Source organism: Callithrix jacchus, chromosome 3 (assembly GCF_049354715.1).
Source record: "Callithrix jacchus isolate 240 chromosome 3, calJac240_pri, whole genome shotgun sequence".
Taxonomy (NCBI): domain Eukaryota; kingdom Metazoa; phylum Chordata; class Mammalia; order Primates; family Cebidae; genus Callithrix; species Callithrix jacchus.
In genome coordinates this window covers 189,970,815-189,984,139 of record NC_133504.1, presented here as the reverse complement: position 1 = coordinate 189,984,139, position 13,325 = coordinate 189,970,815, and the positions used below count along the sequence as shown (strand labels likewise).

Here is a 13,325-nt window from a genome sequence, read left to right as displayed (position 1 = left end):
TCAGGCATGTCAATGCTAGAGATGAAACTGGAGGTGAGACTTTCCAGGTGTTTTGCGTGAAGCTTTTAGTTGAAGACTCACTTATGGATTCTTTCTTTTTTTTTATAGAATGCTATTCATAATCACATTCGTTTATTTGAGCCTCTTGTTATAAAAGCTTTAAAACAGTACACGACAACAACGTCTGTGCAGTTACAGAAGCAGGTTTTAGATTTGCTGGCGCAGCTGGTTCAGTTACGGGTTAATTATTGTCTTCTGGATTCAGATCAGGTTTGTCACTTTTATCTTTCATCCATCATACCTGTTCCTAATTTAGTACAAATTACCCTAAAAGACACTGAAATCTACCTTAAAGAAGTGTGAACTGTGTTTTCCCCATCAGTTGTTGCTGCTTATCTATTTCATGCGCTTAGCTAGTGCACAAGTCCTGGGGCATAGTTAGCTCAAAGCTAACCTGAGTCTGGGGAGCTGGACTTTAGGGATTTGCCAAAGGTTGGTCCCATCCACTCGCCTCCCCCAACCCCCAATAAGTTTGAATTTAAATTCTAAGATACAGTTAAGATTTATTGTTTGGGGAACATTTTTTGCAAAATCTAGAGACTTAGTTTAAATGGATTATCAATTATGGTCTTCTGTTTCAAGCCGTCTAACAGGTTAGCTTGCCTCTTTGAAAAGGAATGGAATACAGAAGGACAGTAAGTGGGACCCGCGCTCCTGGAGTTCAAAGGGGAGCTGCGTAGCTCTGCACACACATTTGCACTCTGGCCCTCTCGGCTGCATTGCCTTGCTCCTGCACTTGCGTACTGACAAGTACTTACATTAGGGTCCTCGAGACTGGGCTGAGCAGGCAGTTACCTGTCATGTCCCTTCATGATGCACATTCTCAAGATTCATGCCAGTTAAATCACTGCAGATGAAACTGCCTTTCCATTGTCAAAGTTTAACAACTGTCATTTTTGAGCCATGATCTTGGGCTACTTTCTTACGTGGGGTAGGAATTTTTTTGAGATAGAAATATTACACTTCCTATTTCCTTCTAGACATACATCTATCTCTTGATCCTGTCAGTCCTTTTATTCGCCTGAAAGGGTCTGTTTCCCTAGGAGAACTGAGGGCCCGTGGTCAACACTGATTTCCCACAGTGGGTATTGGGGCAGGGCCTGCCTGTAGTGAAAGAGGCATCAAGGGGTGGGCTTTGCCTTGGCCTGATGCTGACCCTTCTTTCGCAAAACCTATCCCAAAAAATCCATCTAAATGGGCCACTGCTCTCAGGAGACATGCACTGGGGACTTTCCTTTCCTTTGACACTAGGAGGCTGCCTGGGGAGAAGCTCTGGTCTATAGCTGTGGGCAGCAGGGGCTGAGAGGAGCAGGATCTCAAGAGGGCAGGGGTGCCCCAACTGGTTTAGTTCTGAAACTCAACCAGTTTCAGAAGCCAGAGCCCTGATTTGTTCTGTTCCAGTAAGAACAAAGAGTGTAGTAGTCTGCCTTTTCTTCAAAATGTCCCAGTACCAGCTGGGCATGGTGGCACACCTCTGTAGTCCTTGTAACTGAGGAGGCTGAGGCGGGAGGATCACTTGAGACTGGGAGTTTGAATTCAGCCTGGGCAACATGGCAAGACCTGTCTCTAAAATAATAGTAATAATAATAATAAGTCCTATCTCTGGCAGGGCACAGTGGCTCATGCCTGTAATCCTAGCACTTTGGGGTCATTTGAGGTCAGGAGTTTGAGAACAGCCTGACCAACATGACAAAACCCCAACTTAACAAACAATTAAAAAAATAAAAAATTAGCTGAGCGTAGTTGGTGGGTGCTTGTAATCCCAGCTACTCGGGAGGCTGAGGCAGGAGAATCACTTGAACCCGGGAGATGGAGGTTGCAGTGAGCTGAGATTGCGCCACTGCACTCCAGCCTGGGTGAGACAGAGCGAGACTCTGTCTCAAAAATAATAATAATAATAATAATAATAATAATAATAATAATGATTACTTGTGGTTGTGACTCATCATAGGTAGAAACTGATTCTCTCATATGGTAATTACAGACTATGGTCTCTTTGGGGCTGTATTTAGTAGAGGAAAAAAGGCAACTCCCCACTCTAACATAAAAGAGGTAGACGTGAATCTTGTATCAAATTCTTTAGTAATTCTACTAGAGCTTTTTCTTCAGTGTAGAATACTTTTTGTTGCTTTATCTGTCTGCAATCCCCGTGCAATTCTTTGATGTGAGGGAGGACAGCCTTGAGGCTCCCCCATGCTGCACGCACTCTGCAGGCATGTGGAGTTCATCTCTGGCATGTGCTTCCCTCTGGGTCCTGCTGCCCCCTGCCCCCCCAGCCAGTGAGGCACATGCCCAGCTGCCCTTCGTGGTGGTGTGAGGTCGTTCCTGCTGTGAGCACTCTGGTTTCCTGATTGTTCTGATTGCCTTTCATCAGCCAGTCCCTGCCCCTTTCTCCCAGTTCTTAAGATTCAATGCAGTGACGGTTTTATGAACAAGAATAGAACACTGTAACAGACACGCCATTGAATGCTATGCTGATAATGGTTTATTGAGCACCTGCTGTATGTTTGCATTCCGCCCGGAGGCTCTGAGAAAGCCGGGCCCATATGCTCCATGCTTTGTCCGTGGAAGCTCCCCGTCAGGTTGGGAAAGCTGGCGGCTGCATGGAATAGGAATGTGACACAAAACTGGCTCTCGTGCAGCCCTGAGGCGTTGCCTCTCGGATGGTGGGAGGAAGAATGTCAACTCCTTTGGGTGTCTTCTTACTAAAGCAGTTTCGGGGAATCTGTTCTACTCTGTCTGCCATTAACTGGAACAGATGAGTCCCCAGGATATACTTTTGGGTAATCCCCGATGTCTCTTGGAATTTAGTATTTGTTCTTCCAGTGAGGTTTCACCTCAGTGTGTAGAAAAGTGCTGTTGAGGGGATTCCTGGATGTGCTCTCCAGTTATCTAGGATGATTTCAGAGTCGAGTTATGCTTGTAGTCACGTTTATCAGCTGAACAGGAGGAATAGAAACCTGGTTTTGACATTGTAATCCTACTGCTGACGTGAAATTCTGTCTTCCCTCCCGTAGGTGTTTATCGGCTTCGTGTTGAAACAGTTTGAATACATCGAAGTGGGTCAGTTCAGGTAATAACAGTTTATTATTTTAGATTTTTTTCTCCTTGTGTACTTACATGTCATGTGGGTTATTAAGATGATGTTTAAAGTAACTTTAGGCATTTTTGCTGTTTTCTTTAAGTGGAAATCTGATTAACATGCTGTGCATTTTTGCTTATCTTAAAAATTAATGTATATCTCAAGACTTGTTTGGAAGTAGTTATGTATATGAAAATTCCATATGTTGTCAGTTTTCATTTCTCATTTCAAAGCATTTAATTGCGTTGACAGATGGCAGAATGAAATCTCATGTGGTGGAGCATTAGTTTTTAAATCTTCTTAGAGAAAGCAGTTTTTATATAAGGATGTCTTTAGTAATTATATACTTATAACTGCAGCTATTTTGTTGCTAGACGTTGAGGTTTTAATACTTCTTGCTATATCCATTACAGGTTTATAATTATTAAAAATTAAAATTCTTTAATTCCTGAAATACCTAATAAATACTGTAGTTGGGAAAACTTAGTGCAGAAGGAAAGTGCTCTCAGATTCTCTGGGGTCTGGAGACGCAGAGATTATTCTCATTACATGACACCTCCACTGTGTTTTGGGGCAAGTTGCTTTTTCTCCTTTGAGTCTCAGTTTCTTTAGGAGCAAAGGGGTAGAGGAGAGCTAGGAAGATCATAGCTGCCATGCCCCTGTGCCATCAGCAGCTTTCTACCTGCTCCCTCTGAACACTTTTACCTGTCCCGGCTCTGCATGAGGGCACAAATGGGATGCACTGTGGCAGGCATAGGGTGAGAGGGAGGCACTGCGCAGGGGTGGGTGAGAGTAGATCACTGACTGACAGGAGGCACTGCGCAGGGGTGGGTGAGAGTAGATCACTGACTGACAGGAGGCACTGTGCAGGGGTGGGTGAGAGTAGATCACTGACTGACAGGAGGCACTGTGCAGGGGTGGGTGAGAGTAGATCACTGACTGACAGGAGGGACTGCGCAGGGGTGGGTGAGAGTAGATCACTGACAGGAGGCACTGCGCAGGGGTGGGTGAGAGTAGATCACTGACTGACAGGAGGGACTGTGCAGGGGTGGGTGAGAGTAGATCACTGACTGACAGGAGGGACTGCGCAGGGGTGGGTGAGAGTAGATCACTGACTGACAGGAGGCACTGCGCAGGGGTGGGTGAGAGTAGATCACTGACAGGAGGCACTGCGCAGGGGTGGGTGAGAGTAGATCACTGACTGACAGGAGGGACTGTGCAGGGGTGGGTGAGAGTAGATCACTGACTGACAGGAGGCACTGCGCAGGGGTGGGTGAGAGTAGATCACTGACTGACAGGAGGCACTGTGCAGGGGTGGGTGAGAGTAGATCACTGACTGACAGGAGGGACTGCGCAGGGGTGGGTGAGAGTAGATCACTGACTGACAGGAGGCACTGCGCAGGGGTGGGTGAGAGTAGATCACTGACTGACAGGAGGCACTGCGCAGGGGTGGGTGAGAGTAGATCACTGACTGACAGGAGGGACTGCGCAGGGGTGGGTGAGAGTAGATCACTGACACCTGATGGGAGGCACTGCGCAGGGGTGGGTGAGAGTAGATCACTGACTGACAGGAGGCACTGCGCAGGGGTGGGTGAGAGTAGATCACTGACTGACAGGAGGCACTGCGCAGGGGTGGGTGAGAGTAGATCACTGACTGACAGGAGGCACTGTGCAGGGGTGGGTGAGAGTAGATCACTGACTGACAGGAGGCACTGCGCAGGGGTGGGTGAGAGTAGATCACTGACTGACAGGAGGCACTGTGCAGGGGTGGGTGAGAGTAGATCACTGACTGACAGGAGGGACTGCGCAGGGGTGGGTGAGAGTAGATCACTGACAGGAGGCACTGCGCAGGGGTGGGTGAGAGTAGATCACTGACAGGAGGCACTGCGCAGGGGTGGGTGAGAGTAGATCACTGACTGACAGGAGGCACTGTGCAGGGGTGGGTGAGAGTAGATCACTGACTGACAGGAGGCACTGCGCAGGGGTGGGTGAGAGTAGATCACTGACTGACAGGAGGCACTGTGCAGGGGTGGGTGAGAGTAGATCACTGACTGACAGGAGGCACTGTGCAGGGGTGGGTGAGAGTAGATCACTGACTGACAGGAGGGACTGCGCAGGGGTGGGTGAGAGTAGATCACTGACTGACAGGAGGCACTGCGCAGGGGTGGGTGAGAGTAGATCACTGACTGACAGGAGGCACTGCGCAGGGGTGGGTGAGAGTAGATCACTGACTGACAGGAGGGACTGCGCAGGGGTGGGTGAGAGTAGATCACTGACAGGAGGCACTGCGCAGGGGTGGGTGAGAGTAGATCACTGACTGACAGGAGGGACTGCGCAGGGGTGGGTGAGAGTAGATCACTGACAGGAGGCACTGCGCAGGGGTGGGTGAGAGTAGATCACTGACTGACAGGAGGCACTGTGCAGGGGTGGGTGAGAGTAGATCACTGACTGACAGGAGGCACTGCGCAGGGGTGGGTGAGAGTAGATCACTGACTGACAGGAGGCACTGTGCAGGGGTGGGTGAGAGTAGATCACTGACTGACAGGAGGGACTGTGCAGGGGTGGGTGAGAGTAGATCACTGACAGGAGGCACTGCGCAGGGGTGGGTGAGAGTAGATCACTGACTGACAGGAGGCACTGCGCAGGGGTGGGTGAGAGTAGATCACTGACTGACAGGAGGCACTGCGCAGGGGTGGGTGAGAGTAGATCACTGACTGACAGGAGGCACTGCGCAGGGGTGGGTGAGAGTAGATCACTGACTGACAGGAGGCACTGCGCAGGGGTGGGTGAGAGTAGATCACTGACTGACAGGAGGGACTGCGCAGGGGTGGGTGAGAGTAGATCACTGACTGACAGGAGGGACTGCGCAGGGGTGGGTGAGAGTAGATCACTGACTGACAGGAGGGACTGCGCAGGGGTGGGTGAGAGTAGATCACTGACTGACAGGAGGCACTGCGCAGGGGTGGGTGAGAGTAGATCACTGACTGACAGGAGGCACTGCGCAGGGGTGGGTGAGAGTAGATCACTGACTGACAGGAGGCACTGCGCAGGGGTGGGTGAGAGTAGATCACTGACTGACAGGAGGCACTGCGCAGGGGTGGGTGAGAGTAGATCACTGACTGACAGGAGGCACTGCGCAGGGGTGGGTGAGAGTAGATCACTGACTGACAGGAGGCACTGCGCAGGGGTGGGTGAGAGTAGATCACTGACAGGAGGCACTGCGCAGGGGTGGGTGAGAGTAGATCACTGACTGACAGGAGGCACTGCGCAGGGGTGGGTGAGAGTAGATCACTGACTGACAGGAGGGACTGCGCAGGGGTGGGTGAGAGTAGATCACTGACAGGAGGCACTGCGCAGGGGTGGGTGAGAGTAGATCACTGACTGACAGGAGGCACTGCGCAGGGGTGGGTGAGAGTAGATCACTGACTGACAGGAGGGACTGCGCAGGGGTGGGTGAGAGTAGATCACTGACACCTGTTAGCTTAATTCGCACTTGCTCTCACGGCTGAATCATGTTATTTTATGTTGCTTATGTTGATTATATTCATGTATATTCATTTGAACAGAAAGGTCTGAGTGGATATTTTCATTTCTAGGGAATCAGAGGCAATCATTCCAAACATCTTTTTCTTCTTGGTATTACTGTCTTATGAACGCTATCATTCGAAGCAGATCATTGGAATTCCTAAAATCATTCAGCTCTGTGACGGCATCATGGCCAGCGGAAGGAAGGCTGTGACACACGGTAATGCAAAACACCTTTCTCTGTCGCCGTCGGTGACCTGACGTGCTTGGCAGTGTTCGTTTTCATACACTCGCTTTCAGCTTTGTAAATGGCGGCTGAGTGCTTCCCAGGCTCTGCTTGCATGTCTGTGTCTTTGTACATGAATGTACCAATTAGAAATGTTTCAAGAGAGAAGAGAGCATGTTCTTTGCCCTCAGCACTTGTAGTCTTCTCAGGGAAAAAAAATAGAAGAAACAGTACGACAGCCTGACGTACAAATAGATTCTGAATAGAAAGTTCCTGTTCATTCACATGAAACACTAAAAATGGTTTGTTTGATCTCAGCCAGAAGACCGAGAAGCAATAAAACACTGAAGTTCTTAAATCCAGCTTGCCAGAAATTAAATTTTGATTTCTCACCCAGTGGTATTAGAGATACAGTTTAACTTGGTTCGGGCTTTGTGTTTTGCCTGATGATTTTGCTGGAGCTTAAATAAGGACCCCTGGAGATGGCCAGCTGTGCAAGCTCCCAGCCTGTGGAAGGAGCTCGTGTGGTTTTATGAATGACTTCTAAATCTTCCGTTGAGGTTTTTGAACTGGTCTTCCAGCATTGCCCTACCGACCCCTCCCTGACTCCTTTGCTGAAATTCATAGGCTTTTGAACTTTGACAGGGACATACCCTGAGACCCTTGCAGACCCCCAGATGTGAGAATAGCACTGCTGCCTAGTCCTTTCCACTCAGCGTGTATGCAGGAGAGCATCAACCGCGCTGTGTTTTGAGGCAGGGCCTTGGCTGACCTCTCACTCTTTACATAGCTAAGCTGGTTAGTCTTTGCCATGGCCTCACAGGGGCTTCAGATTCACACAGCCACAGCATAGATTATTAAATGCATAGGTGTTTTGCTTTCCTGGATTTGGAGGGTCTTCTGGCAGAGAATCATCAGGCAGCCAAACCTGGCACTTTCTGCTGGGAAGCTTGGTCATCTGTGAGAGGGTCAGAAAGTGTGTCCGTCCGTGCGTGCCTCTGAAGGGTCCGTGAGTATTCCCTGTGTGTGAAGGGCCAGAGTGTGTATGTCACCGACATGTCAGAGTATTTGTGTGCATGCGTGTCCAAGAGGGTTGCAGTGTACCCTTCACTGAGGGGTCAGGGTGTGCTGTGTGTGTGTGTGTGTGTGTAACTGCATGTCACTGAGGTGTGAGAGTGTGCCGTGTGTGTACATGTGTGCATGTCACTGACAGGGTCAGTGAGTATTCTTGTATGTGCGTATCACTGAGGCGTCAGAGTGTGTCTCTGTGTGCTCGTGTGTGAGTATGTGTCACTGGGGGTCAGTGTTCCTGTGTTTGTGTGCCACTGAGGGGTCAGAATGTGTCTGTGTCTGTGTGTGCATGTGTGAGTACGTGTCACTGAGGGATCAGTGAGTGTTCCTGTGTGTGTGTGTTATTGAGGGGTCAGAGTGTGTCTCTCTATGTGTGTGCATGTGTGAGTACGTGTCACTGAGAGGTCAGTGAGTGTTCCTGTGTGTGACACTGAGGGGTCAGAGTGTGCCTCTGTGTGTGTGTGTATGTGTGAGTACGTGTCACTGAGGGATCAGTGAGCATTCCTATATGTGTGTGACATTGAGGGGGTTAGAATGTGTCTCTGGGCGTGTGTGCTTGGGTGCGTACATGTCACTGAGGGATCAGTGAGTGTTCTGGTGTGTATGTGACACTGAAGGGTCAGAGTGTGTCTCTGTGTGTGTGTGTGTGTGTACATGTCACTAGGGTCAGCAAGTGTTTTTATGTGCATGTGACACTGAGGGGTCAGAGTGTGCCTCTGTTTGTGTGCAGGTGTGTCACCGAGGGGTCAGTGTTGTGTGCGCATGCCGTTGAGGGTCAGAGGGCTCCTGTATGCCAATGAAATGGGTTTCTTAGATTTTTAAATATGTGGTCATAGTAGACCAATTATTTTGACTCCTGGTTTAGACCAAAACAAGACCTGGGGGAAAATCTCTTATCTGATGAGAAAGTGAGTTTACTAAGAAAAGCATCATCATCGAGTGGCTTTCATTAAATGTATTATGTGGAAGTTTTTATTGTCTTTTCAGATGAATCAAGTAGATTATTCGTGAGACCTGGAATGTTGTTGTTTTGGTTATTTGGAAAGTTTTGTCATTTTCAGATTGACTTTTTAATTTGAGTTACCTTTTTTCAGAAGTGGTGTTCGTTACAGGAGCCCTAGTTGTTTTTGTTTTTTAGAAGGCATCACAAAATGATCAGTGCTCAGAGGAAGAGCCTTGACCTTCCGCAATGATATACTGATTAATTGATAACCTTAATTCATCTCTTATCATAAACCAAGTTTGTATAAGGGTTTTCTTCATTTCTTGAAAGCATTTTATAAATGTTGAGAGCAGTTTTCCAAATGTAATTTCCATGAAGTGCCTGACGAGGGCACCCTTTTGTGCCCACAGCCATACCGGCTCTGCAGCCCATAGTCCATGACCTTTTTGTATTAAGAGGAGCAAATAAAGCTGATGCAGGAAAAGAGCTTGAAACCCAAAAAGAGGTGGTGGTGTCAATGTTACTGAGACTCATCCAGTACCACCAGGTAAGAGGAATGTGTGGTGGAACTGTTGTGGAGACTTGATTGTCCCCATGCAGGTGGAAGGAAGTGCCATGTGCTCTAGTTGTTTGCTAAGCAGTTCAGAGTAGCACTCACTGTTAACAGTGTTACTTTGAACAAGCTGAGCTTTCTGGGGGCCTTGGGAGATGCCAGAGGACGGGCAGAAGGTGTCGTTGTGGTTTATCTTCAAAGGGGGCACAGCCACAGGGGGCCAGCTGTCTCCGGGTCTGAGTCATGAGATCGTTCAAGACAGTGAGGCCCTCTTTTCCAAAACAAGGACCAAAAAGTCAATTAATGTTGGCGAAGATGGTAGAAATCTGAAAAATGATGGAAATCTCAACTGTGAAATAAAAACTTTATTTGTAAATTTATTTACCACTATTTTGACATAGGGCTAAGGTCTTTTTCTTTGAGCTGACTTCTGCTTTTGTTTTTTAATAGGAATTCAAAGACTTTTCAAGGCAGCCTGAGTGCAGAAACCCGCTTTTTAATGACCTCTCCTTTCGTTTACCCTGGACAGTGTCTAGCCCTGGCTTACTTTGTCAATTCTTTTTAGCTGTTTGTCTTTGAATCTTTATGAAGCCATAAGCTTTTCTCATAAGCAGCAGCACTTTCTTTGTTTATTCGTATTTTAATCGATCTCTGTAGTATTTAATTAAATACTTAATGCTCAATTAAATCGCATAATTGCAATGAAAAAGTCCATGTATCATAAAGAGGTCTAAAAGTGAGCAACTGGCAAGCCCGTCATGACAGGCAGAGCTGGCTTGGGTGGGTGGGTGTCCTGGAGAGGAGCTCATCAGGCACATGTTCAGTGAGCTCTGGGCGTGCTTCACGGAGAGTGTTTCGTTCTGATTCCCCAACGTGTCTCGTGTCATAGAGTGGGGATTGCATCAGTGTCCCCCTGTGCTCATTGGGATCACATCTGCTTGGATCCTAGAGTCTTCCAGCCGAGCTGGGACAAGTGTGACAGGTGGATGTGTGTGGGGTGGAAAGGCACCTCTTGGCAGCAGACTTTCTAATCGTGCACAAACACTCTTGCAGGTGTTGGAGATGTTCATTCTTGTCCTGCAGCAGTGCCACAAGGAGAATGAAGACAAGTGGAAACGACTGTCTCGACAGATAGCTGACATCATCCTCCCAATGTTAGCCAAGCAGCAGGTTTGTCCACACAGCCTTGGCTCACTGTTGCGTAGTGATGGTAACTTAAGGTCCTTATGAAAGGCGGGTGGCTGGAATCAGCTCTGTCTTCAGTCCTAATGGAGCTGTGCTTTGATGGCAGTTCTCCATGCTGGTCATGGGGCAGCTGACTTTTATTCTTCTCAAAATGCCATCTCAGCTTGGTATCGCCCACCTGCTTTACAGGGGGAACCCACAGCTCAGAGAGGTTCTGGAGGTGACCAGGCAGCACACAGGTTTAGAGTGCTGGGGTGAGGGGGTGCTGAGGCCGACTGTAAAGCCCGTGCCCTTACCTCCTACACTGCCTCCTGCATTCTGCTCAACCCAGTGTTTTATTTGGTGGGTAGATTTTTGTTTTTGTTACCTCTCTACTTGTAATTTATCTGTTTTCCATTGCTTTCCTTTCCCTTTCTTTTTTTTTAAGACAGGGTCTCACTTTGTCACCCAGGCTGGAGTGCAGTCGTGTAATCTCACAGCAACCTCTGCCTCCCAGGTTCAAGTGATTCTTCCACCTCAGCCTCCCAAGTAGCCAGGACCACAGGTGTACACCACTACATCTGGCTAATTTTTTGTATTTTTAGTAGAGATGAAGTCTCGCTGTGTTGCCTAGGCTGGTTTTGAACTCCTGGGCACAAGTGATCCACCACCCTTGGCCTCCCAAAGTGCTGGGATTAGAGGTGCGAGCTACTTTTCCTGGCCTATCCATCATTAATCAGAATTTCTGTGATCAAATGGCATGAATCATTGTTTCCACAAATGCAGTGGAAGGAAATGGCCTGGCAGTACCTTCTACCCACAGTTTCAGAAGCAGCGTGCCCCCCGTCAGGCACAGACCGCTGTGTCCCCAGTGTAGCAGCATCTTTGTAGCTCTTAGAGAAGGGCGGTGGGGACCTCCTTAAGGCAGCTCTGCCAAGAAATCTCATGAGCTGCCTGGCAAAGCTCGAGGTTGCCTTTAAAATGGACTCAACAAATACACGTTTGTTCATCTTGGTTAAACAGCTACTCTGTATATGCAAGTAGTCTGTGGTTTTGGCATTTGATTTAAACTTAGAGCCATGTGATATGGATGGCTGCTGCTGATTTCATAAGGGAATGCTATCCTGAAACCAGTTAGACAGTGGGACAGGGAACCTGGCTTCTGGCTTCTGGTGAGATCGGCAGCAGTTTTAGTGTGGTCAGGGTCTCCCGTTACAGGCGGCTTGAGAGTGATGCTCTGGAGGCTTTTCCCTTCTCCTGTGCAGAATCTGAGTAGTGTGGAGATTGAAGGCCTCCATGCATAGTCCAGTGTCTGACTTTGTTTCTGCCATGGTGGAAATCGTGAGATAAAACGTTTGTGAAACACTTAGCACAGCCCCTGCCGGGTGGCTCGGCACAGACGCACGCTGCAGTCAGAAGTAGCGCTAGGCACTGTTCCCTCACCGGCAGTACATACATCAGTGATCAAAGCACGCTAAAGAAAACGCCGTGTCTTCTTGGCGTAAAGATTTTGTTGGGATGAGGGTGAGGGGACAGACAGTAAAAAACCAATTAGTGAAGCCTATACCATGTCGGATGATCAGGAGCACTGTACGGAAGAATCCAGGAGGGAAGAGAGGTAGGTAGTGTCGGTGTGGGGAGTGGCATTGTTCAGTCGGTGATGAGAAAAAGCTTTAGCGATCCGGTGACATTTGAGTGAATTTGCAGAAAGGAGAGAGCCGAGCCTAGGAGATATCTGGGGAAGGAGCATTCTAGGCAGATCAAGCAGCAATGCAAAGGCCCTGGGGGGAAACATGCTGTTAGGGTACAAGCAGTGGGGCTAGGGATGGGGCCGCCATGGGGAGGGAAGGGAGCGAGGCCTGGTGGGGTGAGGCCAGCGTAGAGGAGCTTTGAGAGGGTTTGCTGTGATGTGATGTAGGCTTTAGCAGGATCATTCTTACTCCTGAGTTGAGAATAGCGTTGAGGAGGAGGTGAGGGCAGAGCAGGGCCACCTATGTGAGGCCCAGAAGTCGAGTGGAGTGGCCGGAGTGGGCCTCCCTTGGCACCACAAAAGCAGAACCTGCAAGGTTTGCTGGTGGCTTGGATGTGGGATGTGAAGAGAACAGGGCATCGGGGGTGATTTCAGGGTGGCTGTGGATGAGGTGGGACAGACATCGGGGGCAGCAGGATGTCAGAGCCTATCTGGACGTAGCAGTTGAGACCCCATAGGTCCCTAGTGAGTCGAGGTCAGCATCAGGTATATGAGCCCAGAGTTGTTGAGAGACTGTGGGGCAGGAAGTCAGCATCTGAGATGTCCACTCAGTGGACCCAGCGTGGTGGGAGAGGAGGAGAAGCTTGAGTACTGAGCTTGCTCAGTGCCAGCTCCGAGGTCAGGGAGGTGAGGGGAGCCGTGCTGGGGCAGGAGGAGCAGGCAGCTGTGGGGTTCCTAAAGCCAAGATTTGTTAAGGTGTTTTGTGGAGGAGGGCGACATTTGCTGTGATCACCCTGGGAACTTGGTCCAGATTTGGCAGCACCAAGGGCACCGGTGAGTGGTTTTGGAGAAGCAGAGGGAGCCAAACCCCAACAGGAGTGTGTTCCTGAAAGGACAGGAGAGAGACTTGGAAAGAGGTTTTACTGGAAGTGGGGATGGAGAAATAGGGTGGTAGCCAGAGGAGGAGATGAGTTGGCAAGGGGTTAAGTTGGCAGAAATGAGGGCCTGTTT

The 13,325-nt window shown here is 49.0% G+C and overlaps 1 protein-coding gene across 5 annotated transcripts in view; it reads left to right on the top strand.

Annotated features, from left to right (window-relative positions):
- HTT (huntingtin) overlaps positions 1-13,325 on the top strand; it is a 163,081-nt gene that overhangs the window by 90,396 nt on the left and 59,360 nt on the right. For all 5 annotated transcript variants that reach the window (XM_035292340.3, XM_078366024.1, XM_035292338.3 and 2 more), the window contains 5 exon segments: positions 109-270; positions 3,078-3,133; positions 6,739-6,887; positions 9,318-9,454; positions 10,514-10,630. In XM_035292340.3, the coding sequence (XP_035148231.3) occupies positions 109-270; positions 3,078-3,133; positions 6,739-6,887; positions 9,318-9,454; positions 10,514-10,630 (621 nt within the window).